The sequence below is a fragment of the Bidens hawaiensis genome, unplaced genomic scaffold (assembly GCF_021521415.1).
Source record: "Bidens hawaiensis isolate Kalapana, Puna unplaced genomic scaffold, B.hawaiensis_p1.1 tig00018587_1, whole genome shotgun sequence".
NCBI lineage: Eukaryota > Viridiplantae > Streptophyta > Magnoliopsida > Asterales > Asteraceae > Bidens > Bidens hawaiensis.
Genome location: NW_027492816.1, coordinates 81,420 through 95,445, shown reverse-complemented (window position 1 = coordinate 95,445; position 14,026 = coordinate 81,420). Strand labels below are relative to the sequence as shown.

At 37.8% G+C, this 14,026-nt stretch overlaps 2 protein-coding genes across 2 annotated transcripts; both read left to right on the top strand.

Annotated features, from left to right (window-relative positions):
• Window positions 1–702, top strand: LOC143556497 (protein RDM1-like). Its single transcript, XM_077045795.1, has 2 exons — window positions 1–144; window positions 239–702. The coding sequence occupies exons 1-2, from the start codon at window positions 15–17 to the stop codon at window positions 601–603; spliced, it is 495 nt and encodes a 164-aa protein (XP_076901910.1). The 5' UTR covers window positions 1–14; the 3' UTR covers window positions 604–702.
• Window positions 703–3,785: 3,083 nt separating this feature from the next.
• Window positions 3,786–13,712, top strand: LOC143556495 (elongator complex protein 6-like). The gene is made up of 5 exons (XM_077045794.1): window positions 3,786–4,004; window positions 12,752–12,824; window positions 12,924–13,111; window positions 13,202–13,348; window positions 13,443–13,712. The coding sequence occupies exons 1-5, from the start codon at window positions 3,789–3,791 to the stop codon at window positions 13,563–13,565; spliced, it is 747 nt and encodes a 248-aa protein (XP_076901909.1). The 5' UTR covers window positions 3,786–3,788; the 3' UTR covers window positions 13,566–13,712.
• The last annotated feature ends 314 nt before the right edge of the window (window positions 13,713–14,026 follow it).

Sequence of the window (14,026 nt, the reverse complement as noted above, 5' to 3'; positions counted from 1 at the left end):
GTAGGTGATTGATTATGAAGAGGACCATGCCGGCACAGCCGTTGGATATATCATCGGATGACGATGATCCGAAGCAGGGTACTGTCAAAAGACCCAAAACCGAGCTTACGGTTATCACTCCCACCAAGAAAGTATTACCTGAAGGTGGTTATGGTTAAAAGTTATTGACGATTTGTTAAATGTATTTGAATTTTGAACGCACGAGGTTTATGTTTTTTGAATTTTGATTGTTATGCAGACTTACTGACAAGAAGTGCGAAAATGTATCAAGAATACATGAACGAGATCCCGATTCCAGCTCAGCGTGGATCGGTTATATCGTTCACTTCATGGAGTAGTTTAGCAAAGTCGATGAAACAAATGTATCGACAACCGTTGCATTACTTGACCAATGTTCGTGTGAAAGAGTGGGACCGGATGAGAAGTGATGCAGCCGGTGATGAACCGTTGGACACTGTGATTCATCCGTGTAAAGCTGAGACGAACATATGGCTCATGGAGGAGGTTCATAGGCTCACTGCTTCGTATCAGTTTCTTGCTAAACTGTGGTCGGCTGATCCGATGTACAATGCTTTTATTGATTCTGTTTTTCCCCAGTTATGAAGGTTGTTTCTGTATTTTTTCGGTTGCTAGTTGACTTTGGTAGTGTAGTATGCAGATTTAGGATTTGTGATGTTTGATTTTCTGTAGCTTTAATATTCAGCTATGGTTGTTTGTTTGTTCACCTAATGTAGTTTACAGTTTATTTTTTTATAATCCAGTGGAAAAACTTGCATGATTGATGTTCGGTAGAATATTTGTTGATTTAGGGTTGTTTATAACCCGTTTGAAACCGTCCAAACCCAAGGAAAATGGTCTGTTTGAGATTAATATGATTTTATTCACGGTTCGACTTTGATGATTTAACAGCCGGGCTGGCGTTTTGAAACTTGAAACAAGTTGTGTAAACCGAATCTACCGTTTACTTGATCTACATTTCTATAATATGAAACATATGTTTTGGAACTTGAAACAAGCCAGGTAAGCCAAACCTACTGTTTTGTTTTAAGTTTCACTTTTAGAATATGTAAAAATGTTTTGAAACTTGAAACAAGCCGTGTAACCGAAACATACTGTTTATTTAATCTTCATATTTATGTATGTGTGATTCATAAGCACAAATTGGTTCAAACGGTGAATTTTTAACATGTTATTTTATACTTAACAGTTCAGCCCAAAATTACAGGAATCAGGACACCCTTAAAGTGGATCTACAAATAATAATGCATAAAACTAAGTGGTACAAAATAGTAAATATGCGTCGTATCAAGGGTAAATCTCCCCAAAAACAAATAGTTATTCGTTTTATAAAAGGTGTGTTCCTCGGTAGAACAAATACATCAACATGAGGACAACAAGGATATGTATAGCATCATATAGTATGAAAAATATAAGAAAACTTGGGGTAAAAATCAGCAGCTTTAGCTTTGGGTGTGAACCGTGAAGTGAGTTTTTCTCTTTTTGACAAATTGTTACATGAGCAATACTTTAGATATCTTCTTCATATACACAACCAATGACCATAAAGCTAGCCCAGCTGACAAATATAGCAAAGCAACACCAGATGTTCCCAGTAACCCTACCTTTGTAAAACTGCATATTTATGGTCACAAGGTCAAAACGTTGACTTTATTAGAATTGAATAGCATTTAAAGGGCTGGTAGCCTAGTGATGGTATTAAGGTGATACTTAGTGGTATTCTTTTCATGAGGTTGAAGGCTCGAGTGGTATATGGATAGTGACACATATTTAGATGTATTATTAGGAGGCATGTGTATTTAAACCGTTCTATAAAATGGCATGTAATCGAACAGTAGTCGACAGTTCTAACTGCCATATGTCGACACACTTTTTCATGAAAAGTTGTGTCGTCTTATCTTAAACGTAGTGATGATTCCTTACACATAAAATGGAAGTCTCGTGTCTATTTTAAAAATAAATTCTACACGATTCATAAAAAGCTATCCATAACACTTGGGAATTTCGAAACACAAATATCACGAAAAAAAAGTATTAGGTGCAGCTTGATACTGTGTGAATGATAGAAATCTCAACACCTAATTAGATGGAGAGTATTGGTATTTATTATAGATGAATATTAGAAGAATAATACAATAGAATTAACAATTACATAATATGCACGTGAAAATAAATTATTCTAATTTATTATGTCTAATAGCGATTTCACAAAATAGAACTTATAATAAAAAATATAATTGTATTGACGACAAATACTATAAAGAAGTCGCTTCCTTTACATCAACTACTTGGAGAATGACACGCAACACATGCTAGATTGCTCATCATTTATCAAGTACCAAATGTATTAAACATAGAAGTACATTGCATATTCTTTCTTGTGTTTGAAAATAATAGGGTCATTATTTATACGATTTCAGTCTCTATAGACGTTGGCTACTTTCAAAAATGATCTCGTTGGCTTAATGGTGAATTTTTATGGTAAGCACATGTACATTTATTTATTTTTCCTTAATCCTAAAATAACAAAAATATCACTTAAAGACGTTGGCTACTTTCAAAAATGATCTCGTTGGCTTAATGGTGAATTTTTATGGTAAGCACATGTACATTTATTTATTTTTCCTTAATCCTAAAATAACAAAAATATCACTTAAAAAAATATGAGTAGATGGCGAAACCAATCAAAAGAGCTACTTTGTAAGCATCAGTCTTATCATATTACTTAGTATTACAATGAGCAGCTTTACTTGTTACATAAGTGTAGTTTTAGCATATACAATTACAATTGCCATCTTCTTCATTCGCACTTGCATTCTCATCGCTATCATTAACCACTTGTTACTTCTCATAGTTTTAGCTTTTTGTTTGTGAATTGTTCTACAGGTTCATAGTTTTTCCCATAATAAAAATAGGGAGAATTTTCAATGCATACGTGCTTAAATACAATTAATAGAAACTATAAACAACGACTTACAATAACTCAAGATTGACGCACGACTTTCTTCTTCCCTATAAACAACCACACACTTCTTCCACCACTCTGAACGCATGCTTTCCCTAACTATATCAATTTAGGGCCCCGACTAACAATTAGGGAGACAATGATCTATCCGACTTAATATAGTATTCGACTAGTGATTATATTCTCTCCTCACTCCTCAGCCGACTCTGCTCTTTTAGGTGTTTATTCCCCATCGTGATACCAATTGACACTTTCGAATGATGGTTTTCAAAAGCTATCATATATCGTTTTTCAACTTCCTTTTTCAAGGATGTCATGGGCACTCTTATTTCTGCAATTCAAACAGAAATATTAGAAGATTACTTGGATCATTATGACTTTTATCAAAGAATATGCTATTAGCATTTTCTTAAGAATATAATTAAGATCCAACGTGCCTCAATAGAAAAATAACACATCTTATTTGAGGAAATAAAGTTTTGGTCCAATCACTAACTCACGTGCCGAAAGGCCCGAAACTAACAAATCACGAATTATAAATATTCACCCTTTGTTGAAACATAGTATTTATAACTATAGCGGTTCGCCTTATGCTCTAATGACATGAAAATTATTTTTAAGACTTGAGATCTTATGGTCTCATGCTCGAAACATGACTCAATGGGGTATTTTTAACTACGGTAAAACAAAAATTATTATTATTATAATATAATATATTTGTAATTTCAAGTCACTAGACTCTAGTTAAATCCCCCCGTGTTCGCTTCTCATCATCCTTCAGAAACCCTAATTAAACCACCGGAAAATGAATCGGCCGGCGAGCTTGCTTGACGATGCTCTGAGTCTCTCTGACGGAGAATCGACAGGGCGTGTGGTTTTAGTGGAGGATTGCGTGGAAACTAGCGGTGCGTTCGTGCTTCACCACTTCATTAGACGGCTTCTTTCGTCCTCCGATAGTATCCTCCTGTTCCTGGCCTTCGCTCAACCCTTCTCTCACTACGACCGTGTTCTCCGTAAGATGGTACTACTATTCTATCATTTTTTAACCTTTTAGGTCAAATTAGTGATTGATATGTATCCAATTGGTTACTGTAGTTAAATTACAACTCTCTAGGGGGAACATGCTAGTCAGTGGTAGGATTAAATAGGATTCGAATTATGTATGCAGTTTATCAACATTATACACACACATTATTTTAGGTTTATTTTTCTAAATTAGTATAATTCTCAAATGTTGACCGGTTTGATAGAAATTCGACCGGTTTTAGGGGCCAACTAGGGGGCTGTTTGGTAAGTGCTGAACCATTAAGAGGTCTAAATGATTAAGAGGATCTGAGTTAGTAAGTGTTGTTTGGTTCGGCATCTGAATGACTATGCAGAATGACTACTTTACCCCCTCCGAGCTATTTCGTGCTGAATGACATATATTCGCTTAGTCATGATCTTAATAACTGTATAGAATGACCGAACTTTCATTATAATCAACCAAAATACATATTAAAACAAACTTTCATTTTAATAAACCAAAATGCATCTTAACATTAGTTCATCAAGGCATTGATACAAATAACTTAACAATACACCCACAAGTAAACTGTAGGGGTATGGTACTAAACCCGGCTTACGACCTTAATTTATTATGTTTGACTTGTTTTATTATATGGGCTAATACAATATTATTGGGCTGAGGGGGTTTTGTGGAGGTAACCCTAACTGGGCTAGGCCCATTAGGGTACCATGATGGTGGCCATGAGGCTCCCTATATAAAGAGGTCTCCACCTCCTTATTAAGGGTTGGTTGTTCTCAATAAGAGCAACCACCATAACCATTTTTGTGTCTGTAAACAAGAGATCCTTGAGATTTCTTAGCAGTCACCTCCACACCCCCAAAAACCATTGCAGATCTTAAGCCACCGGAGAAGAAGATCGAGTCGTGGTTCGTTCATCTCGAAGAACGGGGAACATCGTCATGGATCAGGTCAGATTCATTTCATGTTTCTACATTGGCGACATCCGTGGGACCGACAACGAACCACGTCTTGTTTTTCGTCTCGGTCCTCCGATCTGTTCATCAAATACTCTAGGTTCTACGATTTCTTCTTTCAGATCTGTTCTATGGAAGTCCAAAAATCCGTAGATCTGAAAATATTTCTAGATCCGGAAATATACAAGAAGAAATACCACCAAAACTTTGGGGAAAACCCTTAGATCTGTGTGTTTTATAAGTGAAATATACCAGATCTAGTTATGATTTTTTCAGATCTGGGTTCGTTTGAGCAATAGTCACCTTTCATATTCATAGATCTATAAATCCTTTCAGATCTGTTGGTTTTTACATAAAACCTACCTGATGTGGATATTCAGATCTGTTCCACGCGCGCTCAACTCGCCGCCATGCATGCGCGCTCAACTCCCGCCATGCATGCGCGCTCAACTCCCCGCCATGCATGCGCGCTCAACTCCCGCCATGCATGCGCGCTCAACTCTCGCCATGCATGCGCGCTCAACTCTCCGCCATGCATGCGCGCTCAACCCCGCCATGCATGCGCGCTCAACTCCCGCCATGCATGCGCGCTCAACTCCCGCCATGCATGCGCGCTCAACTCTCCGCCATGCATGCGCGCTCAACTCCCGCCATGCATGCGCGCTCAACTCCGCCATGCATGCGCGCTCAACTCCCGCCATGCATGCGCGCTCAACTCTCCGCCATGCATGCGCGCTCAACCCCGCCATGCATGCGCGCTCAACCCTTCGCCATGCATGCGCGCTCAACCCCGCCATGCATGCGCGCTCAACCCTTCGCCATGCATGCGCGCTCAACCCCGCCATGCATGCGCGCTCAACCCTTCGCCATGCATGCGCGCTCAACTCCGCCATGCATGCGCGCTCAACTCCCCGCCATGCATGCGCGCTCAACTCCCCGCCATGCATGCGCGCTCAACTCCCGCCATGCATGCGCGCTCAACTCCCGCCATGCCACGCGCCAAACATAAAGGTCGGGAGCCTAATAATATCCCAAACGGCCACGCGCCGAACATAAAGGTCAGGAGCCTAATAATATCCCAAACGGCCACGCGCCGAACATAAAGGTCGGGAGCCTAATAATATCCCACATGGCCACGCGCCAAACATAAAGGTCGGGAGCCTAATAATATCCCAAACGGCCACGCACCGAACATAAAGGTCAGGAGCCTAATAATATCCCAAACGGCCACGCGCCGAACATAAAGGTCGGGAGCCTAATAATATCCCAAATGGCCACGCGCCAAACATAAAGGTCGGGAGCCTAATAATATCCCACATGGCCACGCGCCAAACATAAAGGTCGGGAGCCTAATAATATCCCAAAAGGCCACGCGCCAGCGTAGGTTGGGCACACCTCATAATTTGCTCGAGGATGGGAACCTTGTAATACATCCACTTTTAATTGATATGTTTTTGCAGGTTCGGCTACGAGTCGCACACGCACCTATTACATTATTATTATTATCTGGCCGTTTGTGCCTCCATTATTATTTTGAAGACAAGCCGGGATAGTCATCCTGCGTAGAAGAGGCCCTTGTGGGCCAGTCATTATCATCATATTATAGCTTATAAGCCGCAACTCGCGCATGCTTCATTATTTTATAGCTCGTAAGTCGCCTCGCGCGCAAACTTCATTATTTTTATAGCTCGTAAGCTGCCTCGCGCGCAAGTTGCGTTACATTATTATCGAGATGCGCACTCTATCTTTTATCAGGCCCCGCGCCACTATTGTTATGATGCGTGCTATATCTTATTCATGCCAGTGCACCATTATTATCATAAGGATCACAACATGTCACCATCATGGAGAAAACCTCTCAAAACTCAAAGACAATAAAGACAAGGCCGAAGAAAGGGGAAAAAACCGCCTCATATCCTAACACACCTTATGAAGTCCAGAGCTCCACCTAAACGCTTGCACGCCTAGGAGCAACACTGGACTTGGGAGGCTTGTAGGGGTATGGTACTAAACCCGGCTTACGACCTTAATTTATTATGTTTGGCTTGTTTTATTATATGGGCTAATACAATATTATTGGGCTGAGGGGGTTTTGTGGAGGTAACCCTAACTGGGCTAGGCCCATTAGGGTACCATGATGGTGGCCATGAGGCTCCCTATATAAGGAGGTCTCCACCTCCTTATTAAGGGTTGGTTGTTCTCAATAAGAGCCACCACCATAACCATTTTTGTGTCTGTAAACAACAGATCCTTGAGATTTCTTAGCAGTCACCTCCACACCCCCAAAAACCATTGCAGATCTTAAGCTACCGGAGAAGAAGATCGAGTCGTGGTTCGTTCATCTCGAAGACCGGGGAACATCGTCATGGATCAGGTCAGATTCATTTCATGTTTCTACATAAACAAAACCCATAAACATCTGACAAGACTTGAGCTATATCTCGACAAACATAACACCTATTTTAATACAACTTGTTCACTCCTTCAACAACAAACACCCCATTGTAAACATATTGGAGATGGCTTTGATTATACGGTAGTGGATGCTCTAATTGAAAATCAAAAGCATACGCTTCTAGACAAGCTTTGCTAGAATCTCTTTGTTAGTTGCGGGACCTATATAAGTTGTTTAAGAAATAAATTTCATCAACTAATTTGATAAATTGGTACTAAAACTCATATAAAAGACTTGAATTCAATCGGATAATAAAGGAGGATTATAAGTGATGAATACATAGGCATTATCACCCTGTCTAAAGCATGTTGAACTTTAAAGTTGATTTACATTTTATCTCTAACTTACTTTAATGTTTCTATTTAGTATTAAGAACAGTTAATTCATTCTAAAACATAAACTGGCTTATAATAATGCTATCATAGATGTTTGATGTCTGGTTTTGATATGAGTTGCAAACTTTTTGGTGGGTTTCTTTTATTTGTAAGAAACTCTTTTACAAAGTCACACAAATTGGTTTAGGTAATTTTGGTGGGTTTTATGTTTTTTGTTTCTTTAAATATCAGTCACCATTATAAGTGGATTGATTTCTATTAGTATGAATGATCTAACACCTTAGTTCTCTTCTTTTTTTTGTCAAAACCCATTCTAGTTACGAGCAAATTTAAGTCCTAACTAACAAGTGAAACAAAGAAAATATTTAATCATGTATAGTAGTTGTGTCAAAAACTACTTACCTCATGCTTTGTTACATCATAAATTCCAACTCTTTTGATCGAGTCTTCATGATTCATGTGCCGCCTTGTCCCCCAATCATCGACTTAAAATCCTATGACAACCATCATTTACAAACATGCATTCGGGTTAATTATTTTTGGGTCAATATGTATAAACATTGAATGGCCTACAAATCATTTAGGCTCATTTCAGAATCATCATATCCAACATTCAATATAAATATCATATAAATCTATCTTTGTCCTGTTAGATCGGTTATAAATGTTTCTCACGCTTTGCCTGATTTCCCCAATTTAGGTTAACTATTCTTCTTTAAGGCATTTTATCAAACACCTAGTGTGCATCAAACTTGTCTAGCATGATTAACATCATTCAAACTAACAATTTGCAAGAAACCAAACCCAAACCCTAAAGGTCAGAAAAAAACATAAATCAACGAGGGTAGGGATTAGAATCGTGTAGAAATCGTACCTTTTATGGAGTCGAATGAGCTGAAACCTGGTGTCGAAGGGGATGCAATCGACCTGCTTGTTTGCATCGACCTTCTGCAGTGTGCGTTCGAAGGGATGGACAGAGAAGAGGAATGGGATGTAATGGCGTGAAGGTGGGAAGGGTAAGATGCAGGGTAATTAGGTCTTATTTTTCATTCAGCGATGCTTTGAAGCTGAATGGGTAAGAGGCCCATTCAGATTTCAGACATAGCCTCTTATTGAACCAAACACCTCAAATCTGAGCGAATAATACATCAACCTCTGAATGGTTTCATTAAGACCTCAAACAAACAGGCCCTAGGTGAAACTGAATCGGTAGCCCTTGATTTTCGATTAATCAGCACCTAATCACGATTTTTACAACAATGGAAATGAAAGCTAGTTGTTTGATCTCCAAACACAGAAGCTAATCTCTTTAGTTAAAGAAAGGAATATGCAGAAACATGAAATGAATCTGACCTGATCCATGACGATGTTCCCCGGTCTTCGAGATGAACGAACCACGACTCGATCTTCTTCTCCGGTAGCTTAAGATCTGCAATGGTTTTTGGGGGTGTGGAGGTGACTGCTAAGAAATCTCAAGGATCTCTTGTTTACAGACACAAAAATGGTTATGGTGGTGGCTCTTATTGAGAACAACCAACCCTTAATAAGGAGGTGGAGACCTCCTTATATAGGGAGCCTCATGGCCACCATCATGGTACCCTAATGGGCCTAGCCCAGTTAGGGTTACCTCCACAAAACCCCCTCAGCCCAATAATATTGTATTAGCCCATATAATAAAACAAGCCAAACATAATAAATTAAGGTCGTAAGCCGGGTTTAGTACCATACCCCTACAGAATATAATTTGTTATCACACTGTAGTCTATATATAAATGAAAACTGTAAATGCCACACGTGTTGTAAGACTAATTAATTGTTTGAACACGTTGGTTTATTTAAGGAAATGCTGATTACAACAGTGAAATGTATAGTAAGTTTTGCACTTGAGACATGAACATAGGGGCGCAAACGAGCAGAGCCGCTCATGAGCTACTCTAGATCGGATTGTTAAAAAGCTCGAAACTAGCCGAGCGTTGGCTCATGAGCTCGAGATGAGCTTAGGCTCATTTAAGTTGGTTTTTATTTTCAAAAAATATAAAAATATTTAACAACATATATAAATTACTTAATAAGTAATAAACGAGCCGAACTCAAGCTCTCATAAGGCAAAACGAGCCAAGCCTAGTCGTGCTCGGGCTTGGCTCGGCTCGGCTCATTTACACCCCTTAATGAACAATGTTGTAAAACTCTCTAGGCGCTAGTTGGGCAGTTGGGTACAGACTAGTGCTAAATAGGGATTAAGCAGATTGGAATTTCATATGTAATTTTTCAAAAGTATGCACACACACACACACACACACACACAGAGACACTATTTTAGATATAAATAGTATTATTACCAGAGTGTTGCAGCAGAGTGCGTTAAATGCATTACATGTTCGGATGCTCAAAGAATTCAAATAGAAACATAATAAGTTAACAGCAAACATCAACTCCAGAGTACTACCAATAGACATCACCAATCGACCTGCATTGCAAATGGAATACATACCTACAACAATGATTTTCATACCATAAGTGCATATTAGCTGGCATAATTAAAAGAGCAAACAAAATGTATCAGTAGAATCTCTTATTTTCACCCGTGACTCAAACCCGATCTAAAATTCAGAAATAATAGTAATAACAATAACAAAAATCAGGTTAACGGGTCCTATTCGTATAAACCCGCAAATATTCATGTTGTTTGGCGGTTTGTGTATGACATGAATCACATGGTTTTTGGATTCATGTCGTATTTGGGTATTTTTAGGTTCAGGTTCGTGTCAGTTTCGATTCGCGAGTTCAAAAACGCGACCCATTTAACAACCTTAACCGAAGTTTCAAAGCCAACACATGACATACAAATCATTCATGAAATAGACTATTACCGAGAAATAAAATATTTTTGTATATTTTAACATGAAGCTTCTTTTAATTTTCTTTTCCTTTGCTTTGGGAGAATCATACTTTCTTTCGGCAATTTAGGCCTGTAAACGAACTGAACCGAACATTCATGAACAGTTCCTGAACTATTTAGCGGGAAATTTGTTTATGTTCTTTTATTTAATAAGTGAACGAACATGAACAAAACTTCTTGTTCATTTATTTAAATGAAGGAACACAAACATGCCCCGTTGATGTACGTTCGGTTCGTTTACAGGCCTATTTGGCATTCTTTTGCCTAACCTCTAAAAGCATGAACAATCTTTTTGTTTTTTCAAGAAAAGTAATACACTCACTGCCATCAGGGTTACACAGCAACATAAAGCTTCATAAGCACCCATGAAATCCTTTTTTCAAGAAAAGTAATACACTCGTTTACGTATGTTCGTTTATCTTTGTTCAATTTTGTTCATTTATGTTTGTTTATGGTCATATATGTTTGTGAACTGTTCGTTTAGATTTTAAGTAAACGAACATGAACACATATATTTGTTCGATTAAGTGTTTCTGTTCGTTTAAAGTTAAATGAACGAACATGAACATGCCTTTGTTCGTGTTCATTCGGTTTGTTTAGAGGACTAAACATGTACCATGGTACGTGACATCTACCGAAGAAACAAATAGATCATCAACTCACATGTCATCATGAAAGGTAATATAAAACAATACATAAAACCAAAATCATAAATACTTACTGTGAATAACACTAAAATGCAGATTGTATGATTGGCATTTGAGTCAGTTTGTATCGACAGAGCAAATACCCAAGCAACCGCACACACGATTTGTATGAGTTTAACCAACAAAAATCATCAACATATGATCGGCTAGCATTAAAATTCATCTGCTATGAGTGGTGTAACCAAGAAGGCATTCTTCAAAGATATGGCCAACTCTAAGTAATTTTCCTGCACTTACCACATAATATTTGTTAATCCTATTATTATTATATCAATCAATTGTAATAACTTCAATCTCAAATACACAACAGCAACAAGATTTCCCCAAATAAAAAACCCTAAACTCCATAATGGAATAAGAAATCTATCAAATTGGAATCAAAGCTTCTTACCAATGACTGGTCCTTCTGGTTTTCAAGCAGCGTGTCAACTCGATTACTCCAAAATGCTTATCAGAAATCCGATTGATCATTGGAGGCGGTGCTGCTGTGGTGGACGGCGGAATCACAACAGTAGTGAAAGAGAAGAGAAGAGAGAAGGCGGCGGTGTAGTGACGAAGGTTAGTAGTAGGAGCGATAGATTGGATGGTGATCAGAATTAGGACACACAGAGGAGTAAACAGGGAGGATGTCACATGTATCTGTCATAACCGCAGGCACGTGACAAGTGAATGGCTTTGGCTACGTGTAAAAAAGTAACTCGTTACTTGTATGAATAGTATGTTCTGTGAGACAGTCGTCGTTTGAGATTTAGTGTATATATAATTTTTCAAATACTCAATAGATTTTGACTGATTTTCACTGGTACCAATTTTAGAGGCCGATTAGGTGAAATGGAATCCGCAGCCCTCCGATTTCTTATTAATCGGTGCTTAGTCGCGATTTTTACAACATTGGAAATGAACGCTATAGTTGTTTGATGTCCAAATACAGAAGCTAATCTATTTAGTTCAAAAAAAGGAGTATAATTTTGTTATCACACAGCAGATTATATGAACCAAATGGTTAATCTGTCTTTTGTATATATAAATGAACGCTGAATTTAGTAAGCGTATGTTATAAGCCTAAGTAATTGCTGAAGATGAGACATATAGGATGCGTGCTGTGAGTCTATGCTTACTTCTACCCTATGTGGGTGCATTATGTATCAATTTAATCAAACATGAATGCATTTGAACCATGTGTATGTGATTTTGGAGCGTATTTGCAAATACTGTTAATGTTATGTACCTAAAACATCAGAAAAATGTGCCCTTAATGTTCAATCTTTGCTAACTGCAATGTAACGGTGTGTCTTTTACAATGTTTTATTCTACTTATATACCAGTTAGAATATGTTGGAACTACTTATGTGAGAATACGGTAAATCATTATTCTTATTGCTGCAACAGGGTTGCAACTTAACTGCACAAAGGGAGAACAAAAAGTTGTTCTTTTTTGACATGCTAATGCTTGAATGCCCAGGTGAGAATATCAGGTAACCATTGTTGCTGCTACATTGTTTCTTATTTTGTATGCTGATCCTTTTTTATATACTGATTTTGTTTCACTTGTGATTGGTAGATGATGGAGTTGAAGGTGGATTAACTGCTTTGTACGGGAATATTCAAAAAGCCATTGAAGTTAATTCATCAAACAAGAATATCACAATTATGATTGATGATATTTCCCTTCTAGAAGTGTCTGCTAATGGTTCTACAAAAGATGTGTTAAATTTTATGCATTACTGTCATACATTAACAACCCAGTTTGTAAGACGCCATTGGATCTTCATTTTGAAATATATAATATAAGCATGTTGATTTGAATGTTTCGACTTATTTTTTGCTTTTTTTCCGTAGGGTTGTACGATAGTTACGGTTCTTCATGAGGATATTTATTCAAGTGGAGATGAATTTACCTTCCCTTTACAAATGAAGTACCTAGCTGACATCACCATAAAAGCAGAGCCTTTGATAACTGGTTTGGCAGCAGATGTTCATGGGCAGGTATATATTATCACAGTGATAATATATTTTAATAGAAAGATTATATAGAAATTAGTGTTGACTGTTATATTTGATTTTAATTGTCTTCATGTAGTTGACGATATTGAACAAGGGAATGATCAATGGATTTGGGAGCTCGAAGAGAAAGATACACAATTTTCATTACAAGATTAAGGAAAACAGTGTTGATTATTTCTATCCAGGGAGTCGGTCATGAAAATATGCAACGAATTCTGCATGTGAAATATTATTAAAATGGATTTTTGTATCGGTTTTGCATTTGAATTGCAGATAATTGACAAACTAGTTGTGGTTTAGCCTCGGGTGTTTGGTTTGAAGGTTGTGTTTGTCACTTGTTAAAATGTGTTTGCTATCAATTTATTCTCGCTTATTGGCACATGACCGATCCACTATGGATGCCTATTATTCGCCTGCTGCAATGAGACTGTTGTCATTTGATTGCATAAACCTCCTATTATATATTATGAGTTAACTAGCTCATATTATTCAGAGCCTATATCACTCTGCTAAAAATATACCAAATGCTTAAAACCCTAAGTGTGTCTTATGAATAATTGACTTGGAAAATAACTAAAGAATGGCTCTTTTCAACATCCATGAACCCATTATAGTGTAAAAAATTTGTTGCTTACACCAAAATATTTGACTATCTAAGAC